The following is a 27492-nucleotide window of genomic DNA, read 5'->3' as shown; positions in this document are numbered from 1 at the left end:
ATTCATATTACCCAATTTTATGTATTCCTACATTTTAATCAAATTCGATTTATGGCTATTCCCCAAACTTCAACTTATATCTAATACCCTCTGGTCTTTTTCCACTAGTTGTTGTGAGTTTTGAATACAGACCCTCCTCTTTTTTGCCTTTCAGGGTCTCTTACTTTCCTTCTTCAAAGCTTTCAATGATTCCATCCTTCCCTTCTTTGTGCACTTTTTCCCTTCTCAAATTATTTTGTGTAGTTATACCTCTCTTTTCCCAGCTTATATTTTGTAGCAGACTATATTAGCTCCTTGGGGCTTGGGATGTTTACTTTTTTGATATCCAGGGACCTTAAATATATCCCTAGTATTCCATGTAGTTTGTTGTGGAGTTGTTTTTTCAGTCCTGTCCTGACCTCAAACTCCTTGGCAAAGATACTGGAGTGGTTTGCCATTTCCTTCTCCAGCTCATTTTATAGATGAGGAAACTGAGGCAAAAAAGGTTAAGTGAGTTGCCCAGGGTCATACAGCTACTAAGTGTCTGAGACCAGATTTGAACTCAGGAAGATGAGTCTTCTTGACTCTAGGCCCAGAGCTCTATCCACTGTCCCACCTAGATGCCTCCACCACACACAACTGAACTACAACTTCAATTAATCAATGAGATAGGAACTGAGTAAAACCAACAAATTCTTCATGCTACTTTCCCTTCAAAGAACTGGCAACAGTTTGTTAATTACGTTCTCATATCTTCTCGTACAATGACAGTAGTGGAAGAAAGATGTAGAATATATCTTTACATTTGTTTTCTTTCAGTAAAATAAAATTACCTAGGTACTATGAGCTGGGCTGTATTTCCTACGAACACCAGAATAGGACCAAAGAATCCCACTAAAAAAGCTTTTGTGATTGTGGCACTTTTAGTATAAAAAAAAAAAATCAACCTAAATCCAACTTCTAGAAACACTTCAAAAACAAAATCTCATTCCCCAAAATAAAGACCAAAGCAGGATACAGGGGATAATCTGGTTGATGATAATAGGTGTAAGATTTCAAAGACTAAATTTAGCCTTTTGGATTACAATTATTTCTCTTTCCATGGCCCCTCTTTGAAAAACTATTCGCTATCTGCACTTCTCACTAAGTGAGCTCTATTGCCCAATGGCCACTCGTTTTATATTATTAAGTCACAAGTGGCAAACCAGAGATGAAAGGTTTCAAATAAAAGTTTCAAAATGGGCTTTGAAAAAAAAAATCTGTTTCTGAGGTCAGTCTAGTTGTGCTTTAAACAGAGATCAAATCTATCCTGAGGACTAAGCCAAATTAAGTTCAAATATGGTAAATGTAACAGAACTAGCCCTTACAGAATCAAGTTGGATTTTAATGCTAAAACAAACATAAGGAAACTGGAGCTCAGAGAGATCAAGAGATTTGTTGAATTTGAGTATCCAAGTTAAAGAAATTAAAATGATGACTGCAAAACTTTTAACAAGTTACCAATTCAAATCAGAAGCATTAGGATAGTTGTTATTTTGACAAGTAGCTGCTATGTCTACCTAAATTTCTTGATGCACATTAACTAAAGTTTATTATAACTCTGATATTTACCCACTTCACTAACTAGTTTCTTTGGTAAATTTTTAAGTAAAACGAAGTCTGGGTAATAATTATGATTAACAAGTGACCGGATGTGAATTATCATTTCTCAAAAGAAAAAGGATGCTTCTTACTATATAATTTCTTGGTAGAATAAAAAGACTTTCATATGTTTGAAATTTCTCGTAAAACTTTATTTAAAAGTTATTCACCTCATCCTTAATGAAGTGTATAGAGTTAATATTCTGTGCCAGTGGTATACTAGGTCTGTCCACTGCCAGCAATGAACTTTCATTCACCCAATTCTCTTGGCACCCAGAAGTTAAATTATCCTTTTCAGAACATTTCTAACCCCCAACACTTGCAAAAGCACTGCATGCACCATTTCCCCATCAATCTTTAAGTCAGAACTTACATCATTAATCTACATCAGCAGTTGTTAAAATGAAGTCATTTTAACTTGCTTTTGACTGTACAAATCAAAAAAAGAAAAGCTACTAGTTAATATTAGACAAGAATAATTTACAAACACATCACGCATTACCTTGTAATCTGAAACATTACATTTCATGTCGTTTGTGCAAGTTTGTAATAGGTAACTGAAACTTCACAGAATTTAATAAAATAAAGTATTAAAAATTAGTTCTGTACATTAGTTCCAACTACCTCTGTATTTTTGTAACCTAATAAGGCTCATGTTGTAGTTCAGCACCAAGTGGGCCGACATAACCGTCCAATAAGTCTTTTTGTTCACTCTGACATATTGTTCGTTCTATGACATTTTTCCTTTGTGGGATACATAGTTTTCCAAGTGAAAGTCTGAAAGAAAGCTTCACAAATCAGATTGCATGACAGTGATGGGAGAATTCTGAATTCTTTTTTCAAGGACCAGGAATAAACTCGGGGCATACCAGTGATTTTACTTTTGATGAAAAGTCATCGTGGATTTAGATTGTCAGTTTTTGAAGTTAAATCTGTAATACTGAAGAGTAACTCTAGTAATGTATATAATTGCTACCTTCTCCCCTTTTATTCAAGTTAACAATGAAGGTCATGCTTGTAAAAGGTACTTTTCCAGCAACCACACACACACCACGAGTTAAAATAAGGTACAAAGAACTGTAACTCTATTAAGCCTCCTTACAGATCTCAAGCACTATTCAAAACTGATGACCACCAAAGCTGGCACAGAGACAAGAACTGTTTCTACCAAAGATGCCATGTGCCACAAAGGTCTCTCCAGAAAGAGCTTGTTCAAGATCACTATTCTTTAGCTCACAAAGGCCATTATCCTGAGTTCTGGTCACTACTGGGGCTCAATTCAAATAGAGCAATAGTATTACTTCCCTAAAACTTCATTTTCTACCCTCAGTGAAATACTTATAAAATTTAGAAAAGGGACACTTCTGGTTTTGCCATTTCATAGGGCTTATGTAAACCACATTTTAAAAAATCCCTCAAGTTTTATTTCAAAAACTGAAGGCGCTTTTAGCAGTCTTGCTTAATGCTATTTTAAAATATTTATAATTTAAAAAATCGAAGGTTGTCTAGTGACATCTCCATTTTCTTCCACCAGATCTGCACGCGATTTATATGACCACATCAAAAGCTGAACTTCATGCTTACAAACAGCTGAAGAGGTATGAAGGTTTACAGAGCCCTTAACATCATTCCAAATACATTCATGCTATTTTAGTGTTATGTAATCACAACAGGAAGCATGTCAGCAAAATGAACTAAACAAAGACTTTCAGAAGTACACAATAGTTTTCAGGCTCCAAGTAAGACACATCAAAATTTAGGCAATATGTAATCCCTTTAAGTTTTCCCCAGATGTCCTATTCTTTCCTTCCCCACACTCCCATGCCCCCTCCCCACACTGGAGTCTTCCACCTCACAGAGGTAATTCAGTGCTCTCCATTACTAATGGTAGCTGCTTCAGGTTCTGCTGTTGTTGCGGGAAGCCTTGGCACCTTCTTAGCAGGGCTAGGAATATGCTTTTAAAAAGAAAAAAGAAAAATTAGCTTTTACAAACACATCTGAAAGCAGGATAACCTAGCAAATGCTTTACCTTTTAGATACTAATTTTGCAGGTTTTTAAGCTAATAGACCAAACATGTATACTTATAACTTTATTTGTATTCCAAGACCAACTCTCTTTTTTAAAACAGAAAAAGCTACCAAGCCTTGTGTTTCTGAACTGGTTTCTCAGTACTTCAAATGCTTCATTCTGGGTATTTGCAGTATTTTTTCTGTGACAATAGGAGTTCTGGATTGTGGCTATAACACTTCTGATACTTTTCCTTTTGTGGTTTCTTTCAGAAAAAGACTGTGGGTGCTATTTATCTCTACTTTGCCCTGTCATTTTAATAGAACTGGGTATTTTTCATTTATGATTTCTTGAAATAGAGTATACAGGCTTTAAAAAAAGGGCAAGAAACAAAGTACCCTAAAGTTTAAAGGTCCAGGACTTATCTTAGAGATATAGATCATGAGTTTTATCTCATAGAGAAAAGCCCTAAATGCTCACTTAGACCTCAGATTCTATCTTCTCCTTATTTCCAGATAACTTAGATTTGAGAAGAGAAATCATTTTGGGGCTCATACGAGAGAAAGGCCACAGGTTTCCCACCCCTGGCCTAGGACAAACATCCCTTTATGAGCTCCTTATCTTTTTCCCTCTTCCCTTATGACCATCCCAGAGACATTCATTCCTTAGGGTAGTGGCAATAACCCTTACCTCAGCTGCTGTGCTTGAATGTACAAGCCCAGCCCCTGCATCCAGAGTGCCATCATTTAGACAGGGACGACGAGCATAAGTCCTTCGGTGCTTTTCGTCCACTCTAACTAAGTACCAAGTTCCTTCAAAAAGAGCATCCACCGAACCTTGGGGAATGTAGTTGACTACCAAAGGGACACAAAATAAGAAACAATTGATAAAAACCATTTTAGTAGGTGACTCTCAATCTTAAACAGTACTATCGTGTAGCTGCTCTCTGCTACTTCTTACAATTAGCTGATTTTCAGATACGTTAGAAAAGTGCATTCTGCCAAGCTGTGTTTTTGTTTTTTAAATGAAAAACTGTAACACAAAAATCTTTACCCAAGTGATGAGTTTCTTCTCGGAGCTTCATGTTTTCAGCAAAGACATCTGGAGCAACACAGGTTCTTGAGTCAAGCCTTGTTTTCAGGTCACATAAGCTCGTTGTTAGTTTATCCAGGGCAGATCCTGCAACAAAAAATTATTACCATTAATAAGTGACTCAACAAGAATTAATCCCTGGCCTACTTTTAAGTTTTGGCTAACATTTTCTCCTCACTAGCCCACATATTCTCGAAGTGCCTTTGCAGCAAATGAATGTATTCAATTTAGTTGTAGTACACCAATACCTACACACGATAAATCTTCGGCCAAGTCAGGTAACTCATTCTCAAAGTCAAACAAAATCTTTTTGGAAGTTATTCGCACCACAAGAGCTTACCATTAGTGCAGAGTTAAGAGATTACTGTAGTTAAGGATGCCCATTCAGCAGCCCTGCCTGGTTCTACTCCAGGGAACACTGGGCCTTCCCCCAAGATAAGCCGATCACATGACATCTCATCACCAGGCTGACTGAATCAGTTTTTGGTACTCAACACCTTTCTGTGTGTGTGTGTGTGTGTGTGTGTGTGTGTGTGTGTGTGTATGAATGTATATGGGTGTACATACACACATACACATCATAAAACAGATACGTTAATTTACGGTCTTCTAAGTCAATATGCAGCCTGCAGAAATCCTCAAGTTGCACACAGTACTTGCACTGTAATAAAAACTGGTAAAGAAAAAGATCAAGACACAAATAGAAAAATGTGTGTGTAGGAGAGGCACTGTGATTCCAACAGCATCCTCTTGCCAAGACTCAGTAAGAACTCTGCTCTAGCTGTGCCTTATCCCAATAGGTGCCACCTCAATGCCATCCACTGTTTCAGTAAACAATTAAGTGGACAAACTAAGCAAAACTTACACACAGGAGAAATTTTTAAAATGAAGTAAACACTTACCTGGAGTGGCATCTTGTGTAACTTTGAGAGAGTATAACGTAGCCGCAAAACCAGATCCATAGGAAAAGACTCCAATCCTTTGCCCTGCCAACTGCTGAGGTGTGAACCTACATAAATGAAAGAAAGCTGTTAGCAAAGTCACACAACTGTCCCCAAACCCAGGTTAAGTGTGAGTAAAAACTATGGGCCAAAATGTTCACATCCCTAAATTTATGGATTGAATTGAATGTTGTAATATCAGGGCAAACGAGTTAGAAATGAAGTTTTTCAATTCTAGCTCCTGAAAGTCTAAACACTCAGTGCCACAAAGCTAAATAAGACTAAGTAAATTATTATACTTTAAACCAGTTGTACTGTTGTCTAACAAGCTACTATGCTCAATAAAGGCCAGGAATGAACAAGTCAGAAAAGCAGGTATGGGGTGTTACCTGTATATGACCACCAAGTTCAGAAGGTATTATAGTTTAAGCCTATGAAAAATTCAGTCCTTTGTTGTGCCAAAATTAAAGTAGCACAGACCGCTGGCTGAGTTTGAATTGGTGGGTTTTTTTTTTTAATCTTGCCTGTGTTTCAGAGTCTGCTCTTACTGTGACAGCCTATTTTCCAGATGTCACCCACACCAATCTTTATGCCTTCTAATTAACTACCACTTGATTAGAGGAATATTTTTTTCCCAAATGAAAAATTTCACCCAGTTCAACTGCAAAAATTGGGTAAGAAATTATAATTCTGAATCAACACGATCTAAATTCCCCTCAAGGTCCTAAGGACAAGATTACTCTTATTATTATATGTACTGATAATTTCTTTTATTTAATGACATAAGATTTCATTAGTCTATATCCAATATGGTCACTTTAGTTCACTGCTTCTATGCCCAAGAGTTTACAAGGACTATGACTAAACTGTTCAGTGGCTATACTCAGATTTCCGACAACAAAATGTCTAAAGACAGGAGTGGGCAATATATGTGTTTTTCTGAGGACAACAAAGAAGGACATGTGGCCTTTTAACATAACTGTCCAACCTGGATTTAGGCATAAGTACAATTTTTAAAACTAGAATTTATGCTTACTGTGCTAGGACAGAGGCAAGGGAGCCATAAACTGAAGGTGTATACATGTTTCCATTCTGATTGGATACAAGCAAAGATGCTTTGGTTTTCTGATTAAAGAGATCAGCACTGGCCTTCATAAATGCCTTTTCCACATCTCTATCAAAGTAGGTATCTTCAAGTTTAACATCCCTATAAAGAAAGCAAAGTTTAAAAACAAACTCAGTTCTATTAAAATGCAAATCTCAGGAGAATGTTTGAAAATGTGTCTAACTAAAGTTCAATAAACTTAAGTTTTTCTCTTTTTAACTCAATCAATAAAGTATTTATTGGAAATGTATGCTACATCCCAGCAATGTAGCAGATGCTATGCAGTTTAGGCTTAGTCAGGGAGATAAGATATATGAAACAGTTATTGAATAAATTATTAATGTGTGGGTACCAGCTATAAAAATAATTGGAGTTCAGCAGCGACAACAACAAAATCAGCATGATCCGGAAAACTCAGAAATGCTCATGTTGGAAAGTGAGATATGAGATGGGTCTCAAACCCTGGGGAGGACCTAGGGGGAGTGGAAAAAAGCATTCCAAGTGGAAAAGATAGCTTGAACCAAAGGCAGAGTGTATGTCAAGGAATAGGTGAGAATTGGAATTGGGTGGAAAGCTAGACCACAGAAAGCTTTAAGGTCAGGTGGAAGAGGTTAGTCCTGATGTAGCAGCAAAAGAGTGAGTCACTCTGGGTTTCTGATCAAGAAAAGAATATAACAAAAACTGAAAAGAAGATCAATCTGGCATTCATGGGCAGGATGAAGTGAAGGGGGTGAGTGGGGGACAGCATCTGGGAGACTACTGCAGTTGACAGTGGGAATGGAGTAAAAGGGGCATACTTGCCAACAAGTTACATGAGGGCAGATCACAACCTCTGTACCTCAGTTTCTTCATCAAAGGGGACAGGTCTTGGCAATTCTGTCATTTCTAGTTCTATCATCCTATGACTTCCTCTTATATGGGGAACTACCAAAGATGACACAGAGTTCTAAAAGAGTAGGTTAGAAAGACAGTAATATTACTGACAAGCAAGTCAGTTTTTATTTGAGAGAATGGAGGAGGTGGAAGTAAAAGACTGGAGATTCTTTTGGGATATAATGAAACGACCTCAGAATATCCAAATCAGACAACTAGAAATACAGGACTCAAGTCCAGGTGAGAAGTCAAGGCCAGAAGTACTGATCTGGGAATCATTTATAAAAGCAATAGAAGAGCAGAAAAATAAGGAAAAAAGTCTTGAGGAATAAATGAGCTCTTGACAAGAATAACTGACAAAGGAGACCCAAAGAAATATCTGAGAGGTAGGGAACGGGGGGGGGGGGGGGAAGAGGGTGAGGTGAGAGAGAGAGAGAGAGAGAGAGTGTGTGTGTGAGAGAGAGAGAGAGTAAGAGTGTATTCTCTGCTTCCCAAAAAGACAATAGGTGTCCTGTCAAATTCAGAGAGGATCTGAGGCCACTTAAGGAAGAATTTCCACTGAACAGTTAAAGTAAAATAGATTAAAGTGGAGTTAAGAAAAGAAAGGAGTAGCTGAACAAGTTGTGGTACATAAAAACAAGAGAATATTATTGTACCCCAAGAAATGACAAATATGAACACCAAGAAGAAAAAAAAAGGTAGGATATACAAAGTGATAAAGAGAAAAGAAAGCAGAATTAGAAACCTAGTACTGGAGCATATTCTGAAGCTATAAATGTTCTAATGTAAAAGGGAAAAAAAGTAATAACTCACTTACCCAAAGGCTTCTAGGCCACTGTACATGCCACTTTTGTCTCTGTTCTGGTCACTGAGGAAGTCATTCAGCAACAACCGAGCTAGAGACTTCTGAACCAGTTTACAGTATGGTGAATGAAAAATCATGAAGCCAAAGTCATTCAAGGTAAAATCTCTATCATTTCCTTCTGAAACAGAGAAATGGTCCAAGAAAAGTATGAAACTGAGATGCCACTAATTCTCAGTTCTTGGCTAACACAGCTGGGACTTGATCGCAGTTTTGTTTTTAGCCACAGCACAATGGAAAACAACAGCAACTAGCAACATTATGAAATACTTATCTGAGGATTTAGATGCACCTAATTAGGGGTGCATCTAAAAGCACGTTAAGAATAAAATGCATCACATTCTATGTTCAATAAGTGCTTTCTCTACATACTGTAAGGAGTATTCAACCCAATCAATGTTGCTGTTCCACTGCAATTAAACAACAAAAAAACCCATATATCCCTCTTAAATTACTCAGAGTCAAATAAAAAAGTGGGAAGGAGTGTTACTGGTTCATGCAACACTCTGCCTTATCAAAAAACATCTGATTCTAGAAATCCAGACAGTATATCATTTTAGACAGTCATGTATTTTTGGGCCCCCAAATCATGTTTATTGTTGCACCACAACAGTAAGACAAGCTCAATAAGAATGAAACATACCTTTCTGCCATTTGGCACGAATCTTATTTCGGTAGACAGCATAGCAGCGATCTAATGCACTAAGGTAGCACTGGATAGACAGTTTACCATCAACTACGGGATATTCAGATAGCATATCAGGTTTGTAAAAGTCATAGGCATGTTGCATGTGTGTCCCACGAAGTCCTAAGATACAAGTAAGATGACATCTATTTCTGCTTCTCATAAATGTGTATTTTAAGAGACAATCTACCAACAAGAGACTTTCTTTAATCACCTGGCCAATGCTGGCACTGCACCGCCACCCTAGTATGTATATGAATCTTGATACAAACCCTATGGAGTGTATAACTACTCCCAAGAATCATACCAAACGTTCATTTTGTAGTATATCTAGTTTCTTTACTCATAAGATAAAAATCTGCCCCACTTGAAATAAGTCAAGTCAGCAAGCATTTATTAAGCTCCTACTATGTGCCAGGCACTATGCTAAGCACTGAATACCTAATTGAAAGGCAACATCAAGGAGAATTCAGACTTCATTTAGCACAGTTCTTAGCGCATAGTAAGCATTTATTAACTGCTCTCCCATTCATTTAAAGGAAATGAGCTATCATAACCATTAACATTTAGGCACAAAAGCATTACAATTTAAACGCTCACAAGTATGCAAATATGCTTCAGCTTCTAACCACAACAAAAATTAAGGGTCTCCCCAACAGACTCACCTCGCTCTAAAATTAAAGGTGCATTTGGGCCAATTAACATGGCCACAGCTCCAGCTCCACCTGTTGGTCTAGCATTTCCTGTGGCATACACAGCAATATCTCCAGCAACTACCAGAGCATAACGTCCTGTGATATAATTTTCAAAAGATAATTTCAAAGATGATCAGTTTCAAAAAAGCTACATGCATTTCTTTTCTTTTGGCTAGGCAACTGGGGTTAAGTGACTTGCCCATGGTCACGCAGCTAGTAAGTGTCAAGTGTCTGAGGCCGCATTTGAACTCAGGGCCTCCTGACTCCAGGGTGGGTGCTCTATCCACTGCGCCCCCTAGCTACTCCAGCTACACTCATTTCAACCCAACTACCCTCTACCTTAAGCAAATAAAAGTTGCCTAAAGAAGTTGTGAAAAAAGCAAAAAAATATTGATGCTAAAACTTTTAAATTACCAATTTGTCCAAATGAATAAACTACAAAAGCCACATGAGCTAAAAGTTTGTAGTAATCACTCTCAATGTACTGAAACAGTAAGCAATTAAAAAAAATCTGGCAGGCAGCTTTTCTGTAAGAAGATAGCAAGGACTATTTGCCAAATACAGAATTTTTCTAGCTAAGGGACACATCACAAACATACCATCCCAGGAACTAGATTCAACCCAGTTAACAGCATTGAAGACTGCAGCAGTGCCTCCATAGCATGCGTTGGTTGTATCGATCCCTTCTATGTCTGTATTCCCCGATTCTTCAAATAGCTGCATTAAATTTGTCTTCACCGACTTGGACTTATCGATGATTGTCTCTGTTCCAACTTCTAGCCTTCCAATGCAATCATAGGAAAGACTGTTTCTCTCCATAAGCTTCTGTACCACGGTCAAGCACAGCGAGTTGATATCTTCTCTATCTGTACAGAAACCCATTTTGGCCTGACCCAAACCAATGGTATACTTTCCAGCATCAACACCATCATACTTTTCCAACTCTACTTGATCGACATATTGAGAAGGAAAATAGATCTCTAGGGCAACAATTCCCACATCTTTTGGCCAGCAGGCTTCTGCATTCAAAGGGAGGGACCCAGGCATGATGAAAGAGCTTAAAAAGAAAAAAAAAGTCTGACTTTAGTAACTTGTAGCCTAATTTCCAAATAAATATATAAACCTAAGAAATGAATATTTTAACCACTTTAAAAACTGTTTAGTAATTTTTATTCAGTTGTTTATTTTAAATACTATGTGAAGAAAGCAACTAATTACATGAAAAATTCTATTACTTAGAACAAATCCTATCTACGAAGGCTACTGTAAATCTGGGGGATCCTTGGAATTCCATTTCTAAAGGTTGTCTAGCAGAATGTCTACTATGCTATAAAGAAACGAAGGGATCACCAAGACCTCTTACAAGTAAGTCAATGATCAATTTATTCCCAATCATAAAATGAAATGTAGCAATGGTAGAATAAGAGTTCAGTCCTATTCTAGACAAGAGAAGTTTGTTTCTATTGTCTGTTGTTAACAATGACAGCACAAGTTCATGCTAGATCAAAACAACTCACATTTTATGGAACTCAAAAGTCTAGTGATAAGCACCGTTTTGAGGGTGAGTTAATTAACTGTCTGTGTTCTAAGTATTTAGAACACACTGCTGGTGATGTTATCTTATCAAAATTTTCTTCACCAGAACTAAAAATCATTGGGAATTTTAAAAAAAAAAAGACATCTTACAGGATAGCTCAAAAGATTCAAGAAAAAAAAACAATCTCTTACACCTTCTCTACCTATGTTAACACTGCAGTTACAGGCAAAGTAATATTCAACATTATTCTAATTCTTTCAGAACTATCCACTAATGTAAAGTGACATGTCAATTCTTCATTAACCAGGATATTCAATTAACAAGAAAATCCGATTCCCTAAGGACAAATGGGAGTTTATTATAACCACCATTCTGCCAGATTTCCACTTGGTTCCAAAACTTCATGCCACATTGGTGCCGTACTTTTCCAGGCACTGTAGACTTACTGGTTTTCTATAGTACGATTTTGAGAAAGTCACTTAAGGCTTCTAGACCTCAGTTCCCCATTTATAAATGAAAGGATAGGTCCTAAGAGCCTAGCCAGTGTAACAGTTCTACGGGTCCAGCAGCAGCACATTGCTGGGTGCCTGCTGCCCAGGTAACAGAATGCCAGTCCAGTTGGACAGAAGTTGCTCTTTGGTTGGTCTGGTATAGTGCGTATCTTTTGAAAACCTATACTATAGCATTTATTGTCTGTCCCACTGTAATCTGCTATTTAATCAAACCGTCCCTTATAATGCTTAGCTCAGTGTATATGCAGTGTCTTTTCAGTTAGATGATAAAACTTCTGGAAAGCAGAAACCAAGTATTCTCCTACTTTGCACCTCAGCCTAGTATTGGTGCGGAGACCCTACAAAGCACTCACAATGGGATTTCACCACTACGTGGCCAGCCAGTTCCACTATTGGATGATTTAAATTTAAAGAGTTTTTTAAATTATCAGAAATCAGTCTTCCTACTTTTCAATACAATTCTGCCCTCTAAGCAAACACAAAATAAGTCTTCTTCCTCTATACATTAGCCCTTTGAAATAGCTATTCATTCCCTTTTATTTCTTTTCATATTCTTTCCAAGTCATCTCCTTCCACTTTTCCTATGACATGCTGCATAAGTCATAAGAACCCTCACAATCATGGTACCTCTCCTTGGGATCTTCTAGTGTGAAAATGACTTCTAAACTTTGGTACTCGAAGTCCGGGATAAGATACTCAAGATGTGTATGGTGAACGCAGAACACAGTGTATCCTATCTTCCTTGTTTTCGACACTTACATTTTAAAAAACAAAGTACCAGGTCAATCCCGGACCACACTCAGAATCAATGAAGATGCACATCTACCTGGTCTCTGAACTTTCAATCTTAAAACAGAGTTGCCCAAGGCACTGAGAGATTTAGTGATTTGACCATTCATGGTCACTCAACAAATATGTGATAAAGGACGTAAACTCAGGTCTTTATGACTTCAGGCTGATCCACTAACCATCATACTACACTGTCTCTCAAAACTATGGTTAATTAGCTGAAATAATAATTATTTTTTAAAATATAAGCTACTGTCAAAAATTTGGTCTTCCCCTCCCCCACCACACACATTCCCCACTTCCTGTGTGAACTGTTAATAATAAGAGCTAGTGTTTATATAGTACCTACTGTGGACCAGGGACTGTACTAAGAGCTTTACAGAGATTATCTCATTTGGTCCTCACAATTTGCCTTTAAGATAGATACTATTATTATCCTCATTTTATAGTTGAGGAAACTGGGGCAAACAGGGGTTAAATGACTTGCCCACAGTCATACAGAGCTAGTGTCTGAGGCTGGATTTGAACTTGGATATTCCTGAAAACAGGATCAACATTCTATTCACTGTGCCATGTAGCTGCCTAGAGAAAGGGACTTTTTTCAACAACTAAAATTTCATCTTGGAACTAAAATAACTTGATTCCACCATTTCCTTCTACTGGTTTTGGGCCATCGCATGAAAATGTGAAAGACATCTCTTATGTTAGAAACCCCTGTCTGCAAGCTGCTAAAAAAATTTAAGTGTTTGACAGCGGAGCTAAGTACAGACCTGACATAAGACATAGTGCCAGAGAACTGCTCCCACCCACCTTTCAGGCAATGACAGACACTCTTCAGTATGACTGAGTAATTAATTGGCTACAAATCTATCCAACTACTAGCTGATAACTTTATACAAAAAGTACCAGTTTCTACAGCTTGCACTTTAACAAGTTCTTTGCTGGCAACAACTATGTTATGCAACTTCAGGTTATTTATTCCAATTATTTCATGAAAATGGCAAGTGAAATTTCCTTGAGGAAGCAAAATTTTAGTTGGGTCTACAGTCTCAATGAAATTATCTGCCAAACTGAATGACAAATAATTATTAAGTGGGGCAAATAAATCTATTGTGCTTCTATCCTCTTCCATGCACAATGTGGTTTACACAGATGCCTTTTATTTAAAAAAGGAAAAGGAATGTTGGTTTAGTTCGAACAAAACAGAACTCAGAAACCTGCTGAGAGGGGGAGCTAAGGATTTCTTCATTCCAGCTTAAGTCATTTAAAACAAAATGAAACAAAACAAAAACAAATGCAAATCATCTTCCAATAGCAACAAAACCAAATGGGTATAGGGGTAGAACAAATCCCCAAAAGGAGGAGGAGAGACTGATAATTTCTTTAGGCTTCTATTCCAGAATTATGGTTTATTTAAGACAATCTTTTCTGTCCTGCTCAATACCATCAGTGTATGTGTGACAAGGCTTTCTATGCTAACTTCTTTGCATAAAATATTGCTATAGTCTAAGTCTTTTACCTCCTTATCCCCAACCCCTCAGATATTAAGGAACCAGTTTCACCAAATAAACTCTGATGCAGTGAAAGTGTCATCAAGAACAGGCCCTAACTGGTTTGACCAACCTTTACACACCCTTCCTTCCAAGTAAAATAGTCTATTCACTGTTGCCAACAGTTTCTCCTGCCCCTGACACCTTTGATTTAGTTTCTCCTACCTGGATGTTTTGTACTTTCCTCTTTCCAAACCCTCCAAGATTTTCAGGTCTTATACTCTTCCCCCAAATACTGTCTTCTATCCCACCACGATTTCGCATTCCTCTGAACTTTAACACCTCTTGTCTCTCTTACTCATATGGTAATCATGCACTGCCTTATGAAATGGCCTGTACTGGGCAGGGAAATCAACAGCATATTCTAGAAAGAATTTCACTTTTCAAAGTTTAACGTGACATTTAAAGGGTTAGCACTCAACAAGGCAGAAACCTCAGTTAACTAAAACCAAGGGTTCCGAACTTTAAAAATACTGCAGTAAAACTCTGGTTATCACAGAAAATCCAAGTATACTGGCATGAATTTAGCTGGAAGATACCAGCTACAAGGTCATTTAATCCAACCCCTTCATAAGTGACTCGTCCACAGTCACACAAGAGTAAGTGGCAGAGCCAGGATTTGAACTAAGGTTCTGACACCAACTCTGTCATTCTAAGTACCATAAAAGGAGTACAGCCTTTTTGCCTGGGAATTTTCTTTGGGGAGAAACTAGGTTCACTATGACAGTAAGGCAGTCATCATCCACAGAGTTTCAAAGAACCAAGAATCTGTAACTGAATATGCAGTACTATAAATCAAATGCAGAAAAAATGTGAAGTGTTTGGCAAACCTTAAAACACTACATACATTGGCAAATAAAGGTTAAGTGATTTGTCCAAGGTCACACAGATGGTAATTGTTTGAGGCTGGATATGAACTCATGTGCTCCTGAATCTAGGCCCGGCACTCTATTCACTATGCCATGTAGCTGCCTAGATGAAGTGATTTTTTTTATGCTTGAAATTTCATCTTGGAACTAAAATAAACAACTTGATTACACCATTTTCTCCTGCCTGTTTTTGTGCCATTACATGCAAATGTGACAGACAGTTGCTATTATTATTATTATTGCACACTTATCAAGCACGGGCACGTAATAAGACATGTTGATTCAATTACACTTTGTTTAATAGGAAGTTACCATATATACCACACAAAATTACCAGCTGTCAAATCAAACTTAAATATACTTGATGTTAAGACGATACTTAAACTTGACTTATCTTTGGTAATCTGGAAAGTACTTCATAATCTCAGTCTCTCTCTGTATTACAGTTCAGAATAAAATGTCAAACTAGGCAGCACTTTTTCAGTTTGAGAAAATTATTTCACTGTTACCTAGGATTCTAGACGCGTGTACACCAGAGAACACAGCATGTCTAGAAGTTGGGTCCTGCTTCTCAAAGAACATCGATCCTCTTCTAGCTTACTTTCCACTGTCACAGAGGCAGGTAAAACAAATGGATTCCAAGGTCACCAAACTCTACCCCTTCTGCTCCTAAAATTCACTGCTCTTTCCTGATATCAATAAATCCACCTCCCCTCCTGTGACCAGAAGTAGCTCTTGCCAATTTTAAAAAGGAATAAAAGGTCTCAGGAGTCAACCCTAAGCAGTGCTTTGTACCACCTAACAATGGGAAAATCCGTATGTAGACACCAAACATAGTGCATGACTGTGGAGCTTATAAACCTGGTGCAGGAATAGGAAAAACTAAGGGAATCAGATGGAGTTGCTGGCACAACACACACTTTAACCAATCAAGTAAAAACTCTGGGCTATAAATTTTTTAAGGTAGCTAAAGATTTTTAAGAGTGCCACGGAATCAGAGTTAGAAGGAAATTCAAAGGCCATATGGTATACGACTCATATCGTAATCATGAATCAGGTGACAAGCAGTCTTACCCAGGCTATTGCAGACCTCCAGTAATATGGAATTCACTACTTTCAAAGGAAGCCTACTTCATTTTTGGACAATTCATTTTTCTTATTGTCAATGACCATTTATCTCCTTGTAACTTATACCCACCCTACTTGCCAAAAACCATGTCTAATCATTCTTTCATACGGCAACCTTTTAAATCCTTGAAGCCAGAGCTCTGCCTGCTATATGATCCACTGTAGGTTAAAGAAGGGTGCATCTTGTGAGGTAGGATCACAAGAACAAGATTATTAACGAAAGCAATCTAGCATAATAGAAAGAAGCCTAGATATGTAATCAGCAGACCTGAGTTCTAACGCAGGTTTGCTTAACTAGGTCTGAGACTTTGGACTAAACAGCTATATTTTTCCTAATGAGAGAGATGGATATAGCAGAATGATTTACAAGTTGCTCAATCTTTTAAGACTTCACCTATAAAATGAGCTATTTCAAAACGAGGCCTGTCCAGCTCTGAAAGTATGATTTTTCATCTGTAGCTGTGGTAAAAAGGTCAAATGAGAAAGATTTGGCAGAAAAGATTATAAAGGAGTAGTAGAAATAGTCTCTACTAACTTATGGCATCTCTATCTATGGCCACAGAAATTCCCAATTTAGGGATACCCTCTCTTCCCTCTTTGAGGTTCTCCCTTCTGAGGGCCACTAGTGCCTGGCACATGGTAGGAACTTAATAAATGTTGACTGATTTATTCCCCCTCCTCGCACAGGACTGCCAGCCTCCTCCCACTTCCTCACCCACAGACAGCACCTGTGAGCAAAGGCTCAGAAGAAAAAGAATAATGCTGTTCTGGAACCAAGATGAAACTTAATTCAGTTCTTGGTGAACAAAGACTGTCATCTGCATCTGTGAAGTCCAAGTAAGACGGAAGAACAAGGATCTCATGGGCAAAGCCTTTGGACTCAGTTTTATTGTTAGTAGTTGTAAAAATAATCCTTAGAAATACACTCAGGAACAGAAACAAAGAAGTCTGGGAAAGGTCGTGGGACTGCTTTTCACTGTGGGTCAAGAAACAGAGAAACTTTAGTTTGAGGCAACAGACATAAGTAGAAAGGGAAGCAAGTTAAGAAAGAAAAGGAGTGGATGGGGCAGGGAGCTGGAGAAATATTACAAATAATGCCCAAGGACCTTCTTCTACCCCAGGCTATAAGGACCCCCAGTAGTGCCTTGGAGCCACAGGAATTCCTAGTTTGGATACTTGCTGAATTTTTACTAAGGAGAAAGAAATCCCAGTTCTTATGTGGATTTATTTTTTTGGTGAGGCCAAGATACATTTTTAATCTCAGGAACCCCTAAAAGAAGAGTTCTAGACTATGACTAGAAAAAGAATAATGCTATAATATTTCAGGGGGAGAATGCATTCATTTTTTATCAGCAGGTTGGTGGCAGCAGTGATAATCCTTGATTAATGAAGTCATAGGGGTACCTATCTACCTCTCCCTCTTTTTATTTTTCCCCCAAAATTTTCCAAGCCCTGTCATACCCCCCTTAATACTATCTCTTAGACACCCAGCTCTTTCAACAGAGCACAGGGTCTTTCTTGGTACATGTGTTCCTGCTAAGAGCACAGCCAGTTTACGGGACTTGTGGCATTATGAAAGACTATCTTAAAGAACAGGAACAAAGTTAAAGCTACATGGCTTTTTTTTAGTGTTTTCAGCAACTCTCTTCTTAATAAATTGTTTACAACAAAAGGCTGTGATCTCCTATCATAAGATTTTTTAACTTACTTGTCCTATAGCTACACTGAAAAGAATGCTTTAAAAACTTCCCAATATTAATTAGTGATGTGATTTCATAAGCAGTGATTTTGGCAAAGCATAAAAATTTAGTTAAATCAAAAGCCACTCATTTACTGAACTTTGGTTTATAAATTCTAATACATAATGGTACTGGGAGAGGCAGCTATAACAAGAGGATACTAACAACAAAGTCTGCAAGGACCATCTTTCGTTAATAGTACCCAGTCAACTAACAATCTTTATTAAAAAGGTCCATAATCTCACGATAGGGTGCAAAGTTCCCCTCACTTAGAACAATGCCTTCCAACCAGTGAAATCTGAGCACACCAGTACATTTCAAAGTGCTATTCCATGCAGCTTTGACTCCTTCTCACCATGCCAAGGTAGTTCTCTCAAGCCCACGTGCCCTGCACCGCCTTAACAATCTATGCTTCTCCTACCCTCCCCTTTTGCAGCAAGGTGGACAGAGTGTAGGGCCTTTCAAATCTGGCTTCCCGGACATTCACTTGCTGTGTGACCCTGGGCAAGTTTGTCTTAGGTGGAGAAGAAAATGGCAAACCATCCCAGTATCTTTGCCAAGAAAACCCCAAGTAGGGTCACATGAAGAATCAGATGTGACTGAAAACAACTGAATAACAACAACCCTTTTGACTCTGAGCTCAGGTGAAGGGGTGGTAAAATCACTGTGAATAAAGATGATCAACAGCTTCCCTCCTCTGTCCCCAAATGTCCTGTGTCCTTTTTCTATCATTTTAGTCTAGAATCGTCTATTGAAATACTATTCTTACCATTCTCCCTAAAGCCTGTTTTTAATCAGTGGACCAGAGGGTATCTTATCCCCTCTTCTCCAGCTGCACTGTAGCTAATTAGGAATTTTCTTTAAAATTATAAAGGTTGGGAAGTACTACTCTAGGGGCTTAATCTAACACCCATATTATACATCAAATATCACACATAAATAATCACACAAGAAACTGATTACAAGAACGAAGTTGTACGAAGGTAGCTTTTCTGCAATATAATGTTTTGACTCAATCAGAAAGCAATGAGAACACATACTTGAATCACTGGTGTAATAAAACATAATACATATTTAACTTTCTCAAAGTTTTGGACAAGCACACAAGTCTACAAAAAGTGCTTTGGGAACATTACCCAAAGCCCAGCTGCTATTTGTATATAACATAAAGCAGTGTTTCTTCTGATCCATGATGGAATAAAGGTAAATGTATATAAGATAACTAGACTGTAGGGACAAACAGGGCCCTTTAAAGAAAAACGGCAGAATTACATAAATCACTTGTCGCACCAGAAGTGAAGAAATCAAGACCTTGAGGTTACATTTAAAAGTCCAAATCACAAGACTTGTGAGTGCCTAACTTCACATTTAACATTCTTTCCATCATACAAAAAAAGAGAAAAGGCACATTAATAAGCCATTTACCAGTAATGTTAGTGAACAAATAATATAAGTGCTCACAATTTGCTATTTTGTCTTTTTGAACCATGCCCTCAATAAAATGTCCTCAACAGATGAACCTTAACATGTAAAAATGTCTATTCAGCTTCCCAACTTATACCTGGCTCTGCTAATTACTTAACTGTGGGGCCTTGGGCATGTTATTTCACCCCTAGGCCTCAGTCTCCTTATCTGTAAAGTAAGGAGTTGGACTGAGTGACTAGAAACTAACACAACTTCAACTCCAAATACGATCTATTTGATACAGCCTCAGGACAGAAGACTAACAAATACAACACAAGAATAGTCATTCCAATAAATGAAACATGCATTAACACATTTTGCAAAGACTAGGGGAAACATGGAAAAGGCTTTTTTGGTGGTGGTGTTGTGTATGTGTGTGTCTTTTAACTACATGTGGAACCTATACATAAGGCACAAGTCATAAGTCCAGAATGAATATTTTCCCTCTTTAACCGAAGCAGAGGATTTCTTTTATTACCTTAGAAGAGTATCAAGACCTAGCAAATTAGTAGGACTGACATACCTGTTTGAGGGATAGAGGACTTCAGTCTCCAGGTCTGTCACTCTGTCTCCTTTTCCAAGCACTAGAAATTTCATAAGATTTTTAAAGTCACAAATCACCATTCACATTAAAAAAACCCCTCAAATTCAGAACTATTTTAGCTAGAATAAACACTTTATCATTTAACTAGAATACATGGAATATGGTTTGATTTCAATTACTAACCAAACAGGGTCAAAGGAACAGAGGAACCCACACATCTTACATATACGATAATTTTGGACCTCAAGGAAAAGAGTAGATTAAATTCTAAAACTGAGTATGACTCCAGCATGACACTGAGAAAGGAGTGATAGAACTGATAAAGGTGAATGTGTCAAGTGGAGAAAGGACAGAGAAAGAGAAAAGTATTGCAAAGACTTAAAATGGACACAGTAGCTCAAGTAGCTGAACTTGTCATGTGGTTGCTTGGGTCTACAAGGCAAATCCAGGAATGTTAGGTAAAAGCCACAAAGAAGCACACTTAGGTTTCAAACCAACAATGAGACCTATCCAAAAGTGAAATAGACTGGCTCAGGAAGTAGTAGTTCCCAGTCACTGGAGGTCTTCAGGTAAAGTCTATGTCACTACTAAATGGATATTCAGTAGAAAAGGTGCTTATCAAAGTATGGGGGTTGGACTAGATGACCTCTGAAGTTCCTTTCCAATCCTAAGATTCTTTTTTTATGTAGTAATTTTTCAATTAACAGCTGAATACTGCTATACTTCACATGACTTTTTGCTGGATGGCATTTTTCTAGCAAAAGTATTCAAGACAAAATAAAATAAGTCTATTAGAACGGTCCAGACCTTCGTTACCTTTGTGTCTTTTTTTGGTGCAGCATTGCCACTTTTATTCCCAGAGTAATCATTTTATTCTTTTTCTTTTCCTTAAGCCTGACAGCATGAGATAAGAATCGGGATCTATGGCAGCACCAAGATACGTAAGACTTATCCGTGCTTTAAGTAGAAGTAAAATGGCAAGCTAATGCTTTAGTAGACTTCATTAGCTCAATACTCAATCTATTTCAATTACATGAAAAAAGTGGTCAGGATGCTCAAAAAATATTAAATTCTCTCTTGGTCCCTCACAAGATTATTGCTAAATCTAACATATGAAATAGCTTGACTACTTCTTAACTCCCTGAAAATCTTTAATTACTTAAATGAAGGCTATAACAAGTTCTTAAATTATGTAACAACTCAATAAATAGCATTTCAAAGTCAATTGTTCAATGGGTTAAAGAAAAGAAAAACTAACTCAAAGTACACTGACTTTTAAAAACAGGTTCTAAATTCTTTAAAGTAGATGGCCAACTGTAAACATTCTCTTGAGTTTTCTCTAACTGCTAAAATTTTAAGGTTACTCACTAATCTCACAAAGAAAACAACTCACATCAAAGAATGCATGCTAAATTGTTTCTAAAAAGGATGATGAAATTGGAACTCAAAATTTTAAAAACGAATGTCAAAAATTGGTTTTAGATGCAACTGGGAGATAAGATATACAGGCAATGGGGTATAGAAATCTATCCTGCCCTACAGGAAAAAGAAGGGGGGGGAGTGATAGAAAGGAGGGCAGATTGGGGGAAGGGGTATTCGGAATGCACACTGTCTAGAGGAGGAATGAGAGAGATGGGAAGAAAAATCGGAACTCAAAATCCTGTGGAAGTGAATGTTGAAAACTAAAAGTTAATTAAAAAAAAAGGATGCTGAATGATATAACTATATTCACTGTCAGCAACTACTATAATAATTTGTTAACTGATGCTGAAGTGATAAATATCTCATAGGGTTACAGCATAAAGCAAACCCCCCCAATTCACTTTGATTCAAAGAACTCCAAGGTTTTACCAACCTTTACTTTAAAAAAAAAATTTTTTTTGTTGTTGTTCAGCTGTTTTCAGTCATGTCTGTCTCTTCATGACCCCATTTGGGCTTTTCTTGGCAGACATACTGGAGTGGTTTGCCATTTCCTTCTCCAGCTTATTTTACAGATGAGGAAACTGAGACAAACAGGGTTAAGTGACTTGCCTAGTAAGCTAGTGTCTGAGACTGGATTTGAACCCAAGTCCTTCTGACTCCAGGGCCAATGCTTTATTCACTGTGCCACCTAGCTGCCCCTTTTACAAAAACTTTTACTCTAAGCTAAACTTCAATGCCTTCCCTAAATCTGACTCAATTTCTCAAATTAATCCTATAACAGGAATAAGACAAAATGCATTCTGGTAGGAGAAAAAAAAGGTTATAGCATTATACATTTGGCAACCTTCAAAGAATATGCATTTCTTTTTTTTGGGGGGGGTTTGTTTGTTTGTTTTGGCTAGGCAATGGAGTTAAGTGACTTGCCCAGGGTCACACAGCTAGTAAGTGTTATGTGTTCTGAAGCTGAATCTGAACTCAGGTCTTCCTGAATCCAGGGCCAGTGCTCTATCCACCTAGCTGCCCCAAGAATATGCATTTCTAAAATGAGATATGTTGGAAAAGGCAGCTAGCTAGGTGGCAGAGTCACACTCAACTGAAATGACTAAACAATAACAAATGCTCGAAAAAAGTAAAAAAAAAAGGTATTATGCATATACTCTGAAAAATAACTTTTTTGGGCATGATTACATCATAGATCAGTTGGAATCTGTCTCCCCCAAAGAAACTTGTCCTTAACTTACAGTCTAATCTAGTATGCGGCAAAGGCAGGACCTGGATAGAGGTCAGCATTCAAGTTTCATACAAGCCAGATATGGAAAAGGAGGGTGCCATTGACGTTAGCTTCAGACAAAGCACAACACTACTTCATCTCCAGCTCTGTTATAGGGCCAGGCAAACATCCTCTCAGAATTGGACTGGCCTCTAAAGGTTAAGGGGTAGGGTAGATACATACGAGGGGCTTTAAGAGAACTTTCAAAGGGAAACTTCCATTGTCCTGCTAGCCGACTTAAGCTCCCTGATTCCACCCCTCGTATTTTAAATATTCAAAGTAAGAATTCACAAAGTGATTGTCATGAAAAATATGCATTTTGATATGATTACCTATATTCCATAGACACATCCATCTTTTTTCCTAAATGTGGGTCAAAGAACAACTAACATTTCATCAAAACAAAACAAACCCTTCTCTCCATTCTTTTTTTTTTTTTTAGGCAATTGGGGTTAAGTGACTTGCCCAGGGTCACACAGCTAGTAAGTGTCAAGTGTCTGATCTGAAGCCGGATCTGAACTTAGGTTCTCCTGACGTCAGGGACGGTGCTCTATTCCCTGCGCCACCTAGCTGCCCCCTTCTCTCCATTCTTATGGATGCTACAAGGGTCAATTCTTGCCTAGACCACTGTATTAACTTCATAATTGATCTCCTAGCCTCAAGGCTCCCACCTCTACAACAATCCAACCACCATACACAGATAGATGCCAAATTGATATTCCAAAAGCACAACTCTGACCACACGGCCAGTAGTCTCTGTTTCCTTTAGAACCAAATACCAACTCCTTGGTTTGGCCTTTAAAGCCCTTTACAATCCGGCTCCAATTTGTCTTTCAGTCTCCTATACATCCCCCTCCTTCTTGAACCCCACCATGATCCAGCCAAACTGGACTTTTCTTGATATTCCTCACACAATAGTTTCCATCTGCCATGTTGGTGCTTTTGCATACAGGAGGTCCGCCATGCCTGGGACACACTTCCTCCTCATCTCTGCCTCTTAGCATTTCTAGTTTTGTTCAGATTTCAGCTCAAATTTGACATCTTATATGCTTCTTGAGCTACTAGTGCCTCCCTTGTCCCCACTACCTTTCATGTTTATCTGTGTATAATAACACATATGTCTCCCCTACAGAATGCCAGATATTTCACTTTTGTCTTTGGACACGCTCCTAAGCTGAGGTCCAGTACACAGTAGGTGCTTAATAAATGTTTGATTAAAGTTTTTTTAATCCCATCTGAAAGAAGAGATTTGTCAAATATATATAGACATCAATATTCTCTGTATTACCACAGAATTTTCATCTTAATTTGCTACGAACTTTGCCATTGTTTCATTATATACTGTTTAGACACAATAAACCTCGGTACTTATAAAAAAAACAGTACTCAAAACATCAGCACTGGAGCAGGCTGGCACACACAGTAAGAGGGAGGGGCTGAAGAAGATGCAAGCAGAAAAACAAGGAATAATAACCTAAATACAAATATCCCTCCCCAAAAACCCCCAACCAAAAAACACTAATTACTTGTTCCCTAAGTCTCTTTTCTCTGAGAGATGAAAATGATACCATTGCCAACTTTCAAGTTAAGGTATCACCAAATTTCAATGGACAGCTCATATATGTTCCTTAAAAATCATTCATTTGTACCCAAGGCTACTATGTAATATGTACTCAGAGAAGCCACAACTAATTTCAGCGAAGTAGAAAAGCCAAGAAGGAAGCAGTATTTCAGAATGCTGAATAAACTTGTAAGAGTAAAAAGGTAGCTAAAAGAAGCTAGTGTACCTACAGATTCTAGGGGATAGAGAGAGTTAAAGTGGGAGTGGGAGGTTTAGCTTGGACTGAGGCCTTTCCAACTTAACATTTCACATTTTTATCTTGAGGATACTTTACTTCCAAACAAACTTGTAACAGTGCCATTCAACTCAATTTTTTTTTTTGAGGCATTAATTGCTTGCCCAGGGTCAAACGGCTAGTGTCTAAGGCTGAATTTGAATTCAGGTCCTCCTGATTCCAGGGTCAGTGCTCCACCCATTTTGCCACTTAGCTACCCCAGCACAGATTTTTACTATGAGCCAGTCAACTCACTAAATAAACTCTGGGATACAAAGAAAAAGATACTATCCCTATCATCAAGGAACTAATATTTAATCAAGACACAATTTGCAAATAATTATGTATGTACAATACATACACAGAGTAAAAGAAAAAAAAAGTAATCTCTAATGAAAAGGGAAGGAAGAAAAGCTGGGAAAATTTACCTACATGGCAGGTGGGATTTGAGCTGAGTCTTCAGGGGAGCTAGAAGGTAGAGGTGATGAGGTAAACCATTCCAAGCAAGAGGGTCAGCCAATGAAGGCAAAGGCACAGAGACCGGAACTTCAAGGAAGTTCCTGTAACTGGATGGTAGAGTTTGTAGAAGGGACCCAAATAAAAGGAGACTGAAAAAGTAGAAAGAAGCCAGGCTATAAAAAATTAATTCCACACATTCCCCCCCACCAAAAAAAGAGATTTTATATTTGATCCTTAAGATAATAGGTACCCTGGGGCTGCTAGGTGGTGGCAGTAGATAGAGCACCAGCCCTGAAGTCAGGAGGACCTGAGTTCAAATCCGGCCGCAGACCGAACACTTGTCACTAGCTGTGTGATCCTGGACAAGTCACTTAACCCCAACTGCCTAAAACCAAAAACCAAAAAGATAAAAGGTACCCACTGAAGTTTGCTGAGGGGATGGGGGAAGGTGTCGAGAATCAGACCTACCTGGTGGAAAATCTAGGCAGCTGATAGGAGAATGGACTAGATGGGGAGTGACTAGCTTGAGGCAGGGAAACCAGTTAAAAAGCTATTAAGTAATCCAGTTGAGAGGTAACCCTTATAAGGGCGGCATCTTTGTTATGTGTAGAGAACGGGACAAATAAGAGAAGTTGTGAAGGTAGTAGAAACAACAAGATTTGATAATGGAAGGATGTTAGTGCCTTCAACAAACAAAGGAAAAGGTTAAGGAGAGAATCGGGAGGGAAGATATCGAGTTCTATTTTGGGAGTGTTGCATTTTGAATGTCTACATCTCTCCTTACCAGGATCCCACTTTTCTACTACAATGGGAAGACACTCCCTGCCATGCAACAGCCCTCCAAACTCCACCCAATCTCCCTCCTCAAGGAGAGGAAAGCCATCCATCCTCTACCTTTCTCACCTAACAGGAGCTTAGAAAATGTTTGCTGAATGCAACTGAATCCATCCCCCCCATCCTCCCCTGCTTTCACCTCCAACCCATCTTTACGTGTCTTTGTCTCCTCCATTAGAATGAAAGCTCCTTGGGCAAGTGGAGGTTTCATTATTTGTACTTGTTATCTCCCTCTCTCCTCTCTCTCTCTCTCTCTCACCCCGTGCGCCCCGCCCCACCCTGCCCAGCCCGGCGACTCAGCACCGCACCTGGCATACAGTAGGCACTTAATGAACGTTTGCTGACTGACTACTCCCTCGGTCTAAGTCCAGATTCCCTCAACGACCTAACTCATTATCTGATACATAAGAGGTTTTTAACAATGACTTATACTGATGGCTCCATCTCTCCAGATACCTCTAGTTCCCCGGGGCCCGCAGTGTCCGACACATGGTGGGCGCTTAATAAGTACTTGCTGATTGATTCCTCCACCTCTCCGGCTAAGTCTAGATACCCTAGCTACTCAGCCCAAGGCCTGGCACGTAGTAGGCACTAAATAATTACTTAGTGATTGATCACTCCATCTCTCCATCTAAGTCTAGTCCCCCCAGAGCGCTCTCTGTGCCTGGCACACAGTAGGCGCCTAATTGGCTGATTAAGTCCTCCATCTCTCCATCTACTTAGCCCAGTGCTTGGCATGCAGTAGGCGCTTCAATATTTGCAGAATCCCCTTCCACGCGGTTCCTCTCCCATCCTCTCCCAGTCCATCGTCTCTTGCTAGCTTCTCGTTTTCCCCTAACCCTCATCCACACCGGGTCTGGACCCTGGCTGTCTACACTCGGCTGCAGGTGGGAGGCTCCCGCGGACACCCGCCGGGCCGCACCCCGCCCCGCTCCCCCGCGGCCGGCCTGACCCCGGCGCCCCTGCCCGTCCTTGCCCCGGACCGAACCGCAGCTCCCCGGGGCCTAGTCAAGGGCACTGACCTCCACCCCGCGGGCAGCACGGGCCAGGCTGGATACCCTCCGGCCCTTGGGCTGCTTCTCTGACCCGCACGGGGCACTCACCCAGGAGCGACCGGACACTCGGGCCGGACTCGAGGAGTCGCCAAGAGAGAAGTGAGCGGGGACACCCCCTCCGCCACCACCTTTATAGCTCGCCGGCTGGTCCCAACTCCCTCATAACTAAGAGTCGGTAGGAAGGCGGAGCGGCGGCTCCAGCCGCCAATCGCAATCTGCGCAGCCGTCTGGAGGCTCACGCCTCCCTTGCCCCTTCTCGCCAATCAGAGGGGACAGGAGGGGGTGTGGTCTCACGCGGGCTTCCCCCTACGGCGGGTTCAGGCAGGGGTAGGCTAGGGCAGCAGAGGAAGTGGGGTGAGGGAGTGACGTTGTGTGGCCCGAGAGCAGGCCTGCCAATGGTAACGCGGCGAGAGGCTGAGGGAGCCAACGGGAGCAGAGAGAGAGGGCCTTCCGGCCAATGAGAGGGCGGTGCGAGGCTGTGGAGGCCAATGGCGACTATGCGTCCCACCGCTGGGGAGACATAGTGAGGGTGGAGGGGGCGGGTCCTGTCCCCGCCTGGGAGTCTGGCAGGTTGCCTAGCAACCGGAGCCGGCTTCTCCCTCTT

At 39.4% G+C, this 27492-nt stretch overlaps 1 protein-coding gene across 4 annotated transcripts; it reads right to left on the bottom strand.

Annotated features, from left to right (window-relative positions):
- Positions 1–1750: 1750 nt before the first annotated feature.
- On the bottom strand, positions 1751–27070 carry HMGCS1 (3-hydroxy-3-methylglutaryl-CoA synthase 1). Of its 4 annotated transcripts, none has more exons than XM_020996555.2 (11): positions 26937–27070; positions 19993–20053; positions 10481–10938; positions 9852–9977; positions 9145–9309; positions 8457–8622; positions 6698–6868; positions 5623–5729; positions 4682–4807; positions 4319–4482; positions 1751–3575 (listed from the first exon to the last, which is right to left on the bottom strand). In XM_020996555.2, the coding sequence occupies exons 3-11, from the start codon at positions 10926–10928 to the stop codon at positions 3486–3488; spliced, it is 1563 nt and encodes a 520-aa protein (XP_020852214.1). In that variant the 5' UTR covers positions 10929–10938; positions 19993–20053; positions 26937–27070; the 3' UTR covers positions 1751–3485. The 4 variants fall into 4 exon arrangements, with proteins under 4 accessions (XP_020852214.1, XP_020852237.1, XP_020852230.1 ...); XM_020996578.2 differs by having other exon boundaries at positions 26856–27012; XM_020996571.2 differs by lacking the exon at positions 19993–20053 and having other exon boundaries at positions 26856–27070.
- Positions 27071–27492: the final 422 nt, after the last annotated feature.

Source organism: Phascolarctos cinereus, unplaced genomic scaffold, assembly GCF_003287225.1.
Source record: "Phascolarctos cinereus isolate Bilbo 61053 unplaced genomic scaffold, phaCin_HiC Scaffold_4;HRSCAF=312, whole genome shotgun sequence".
NCBI classification, from domain to species: domain Eukaryota; kingdom Metazoa; phylum Chordata; class Mammalia; order Diprotodontia; family Phascolarctidae; genus Phascolarctos; species Phascolarctos cinereus.
This window is presented reverse-complemented; position numbering and strand designations above follow the sequence as displayed.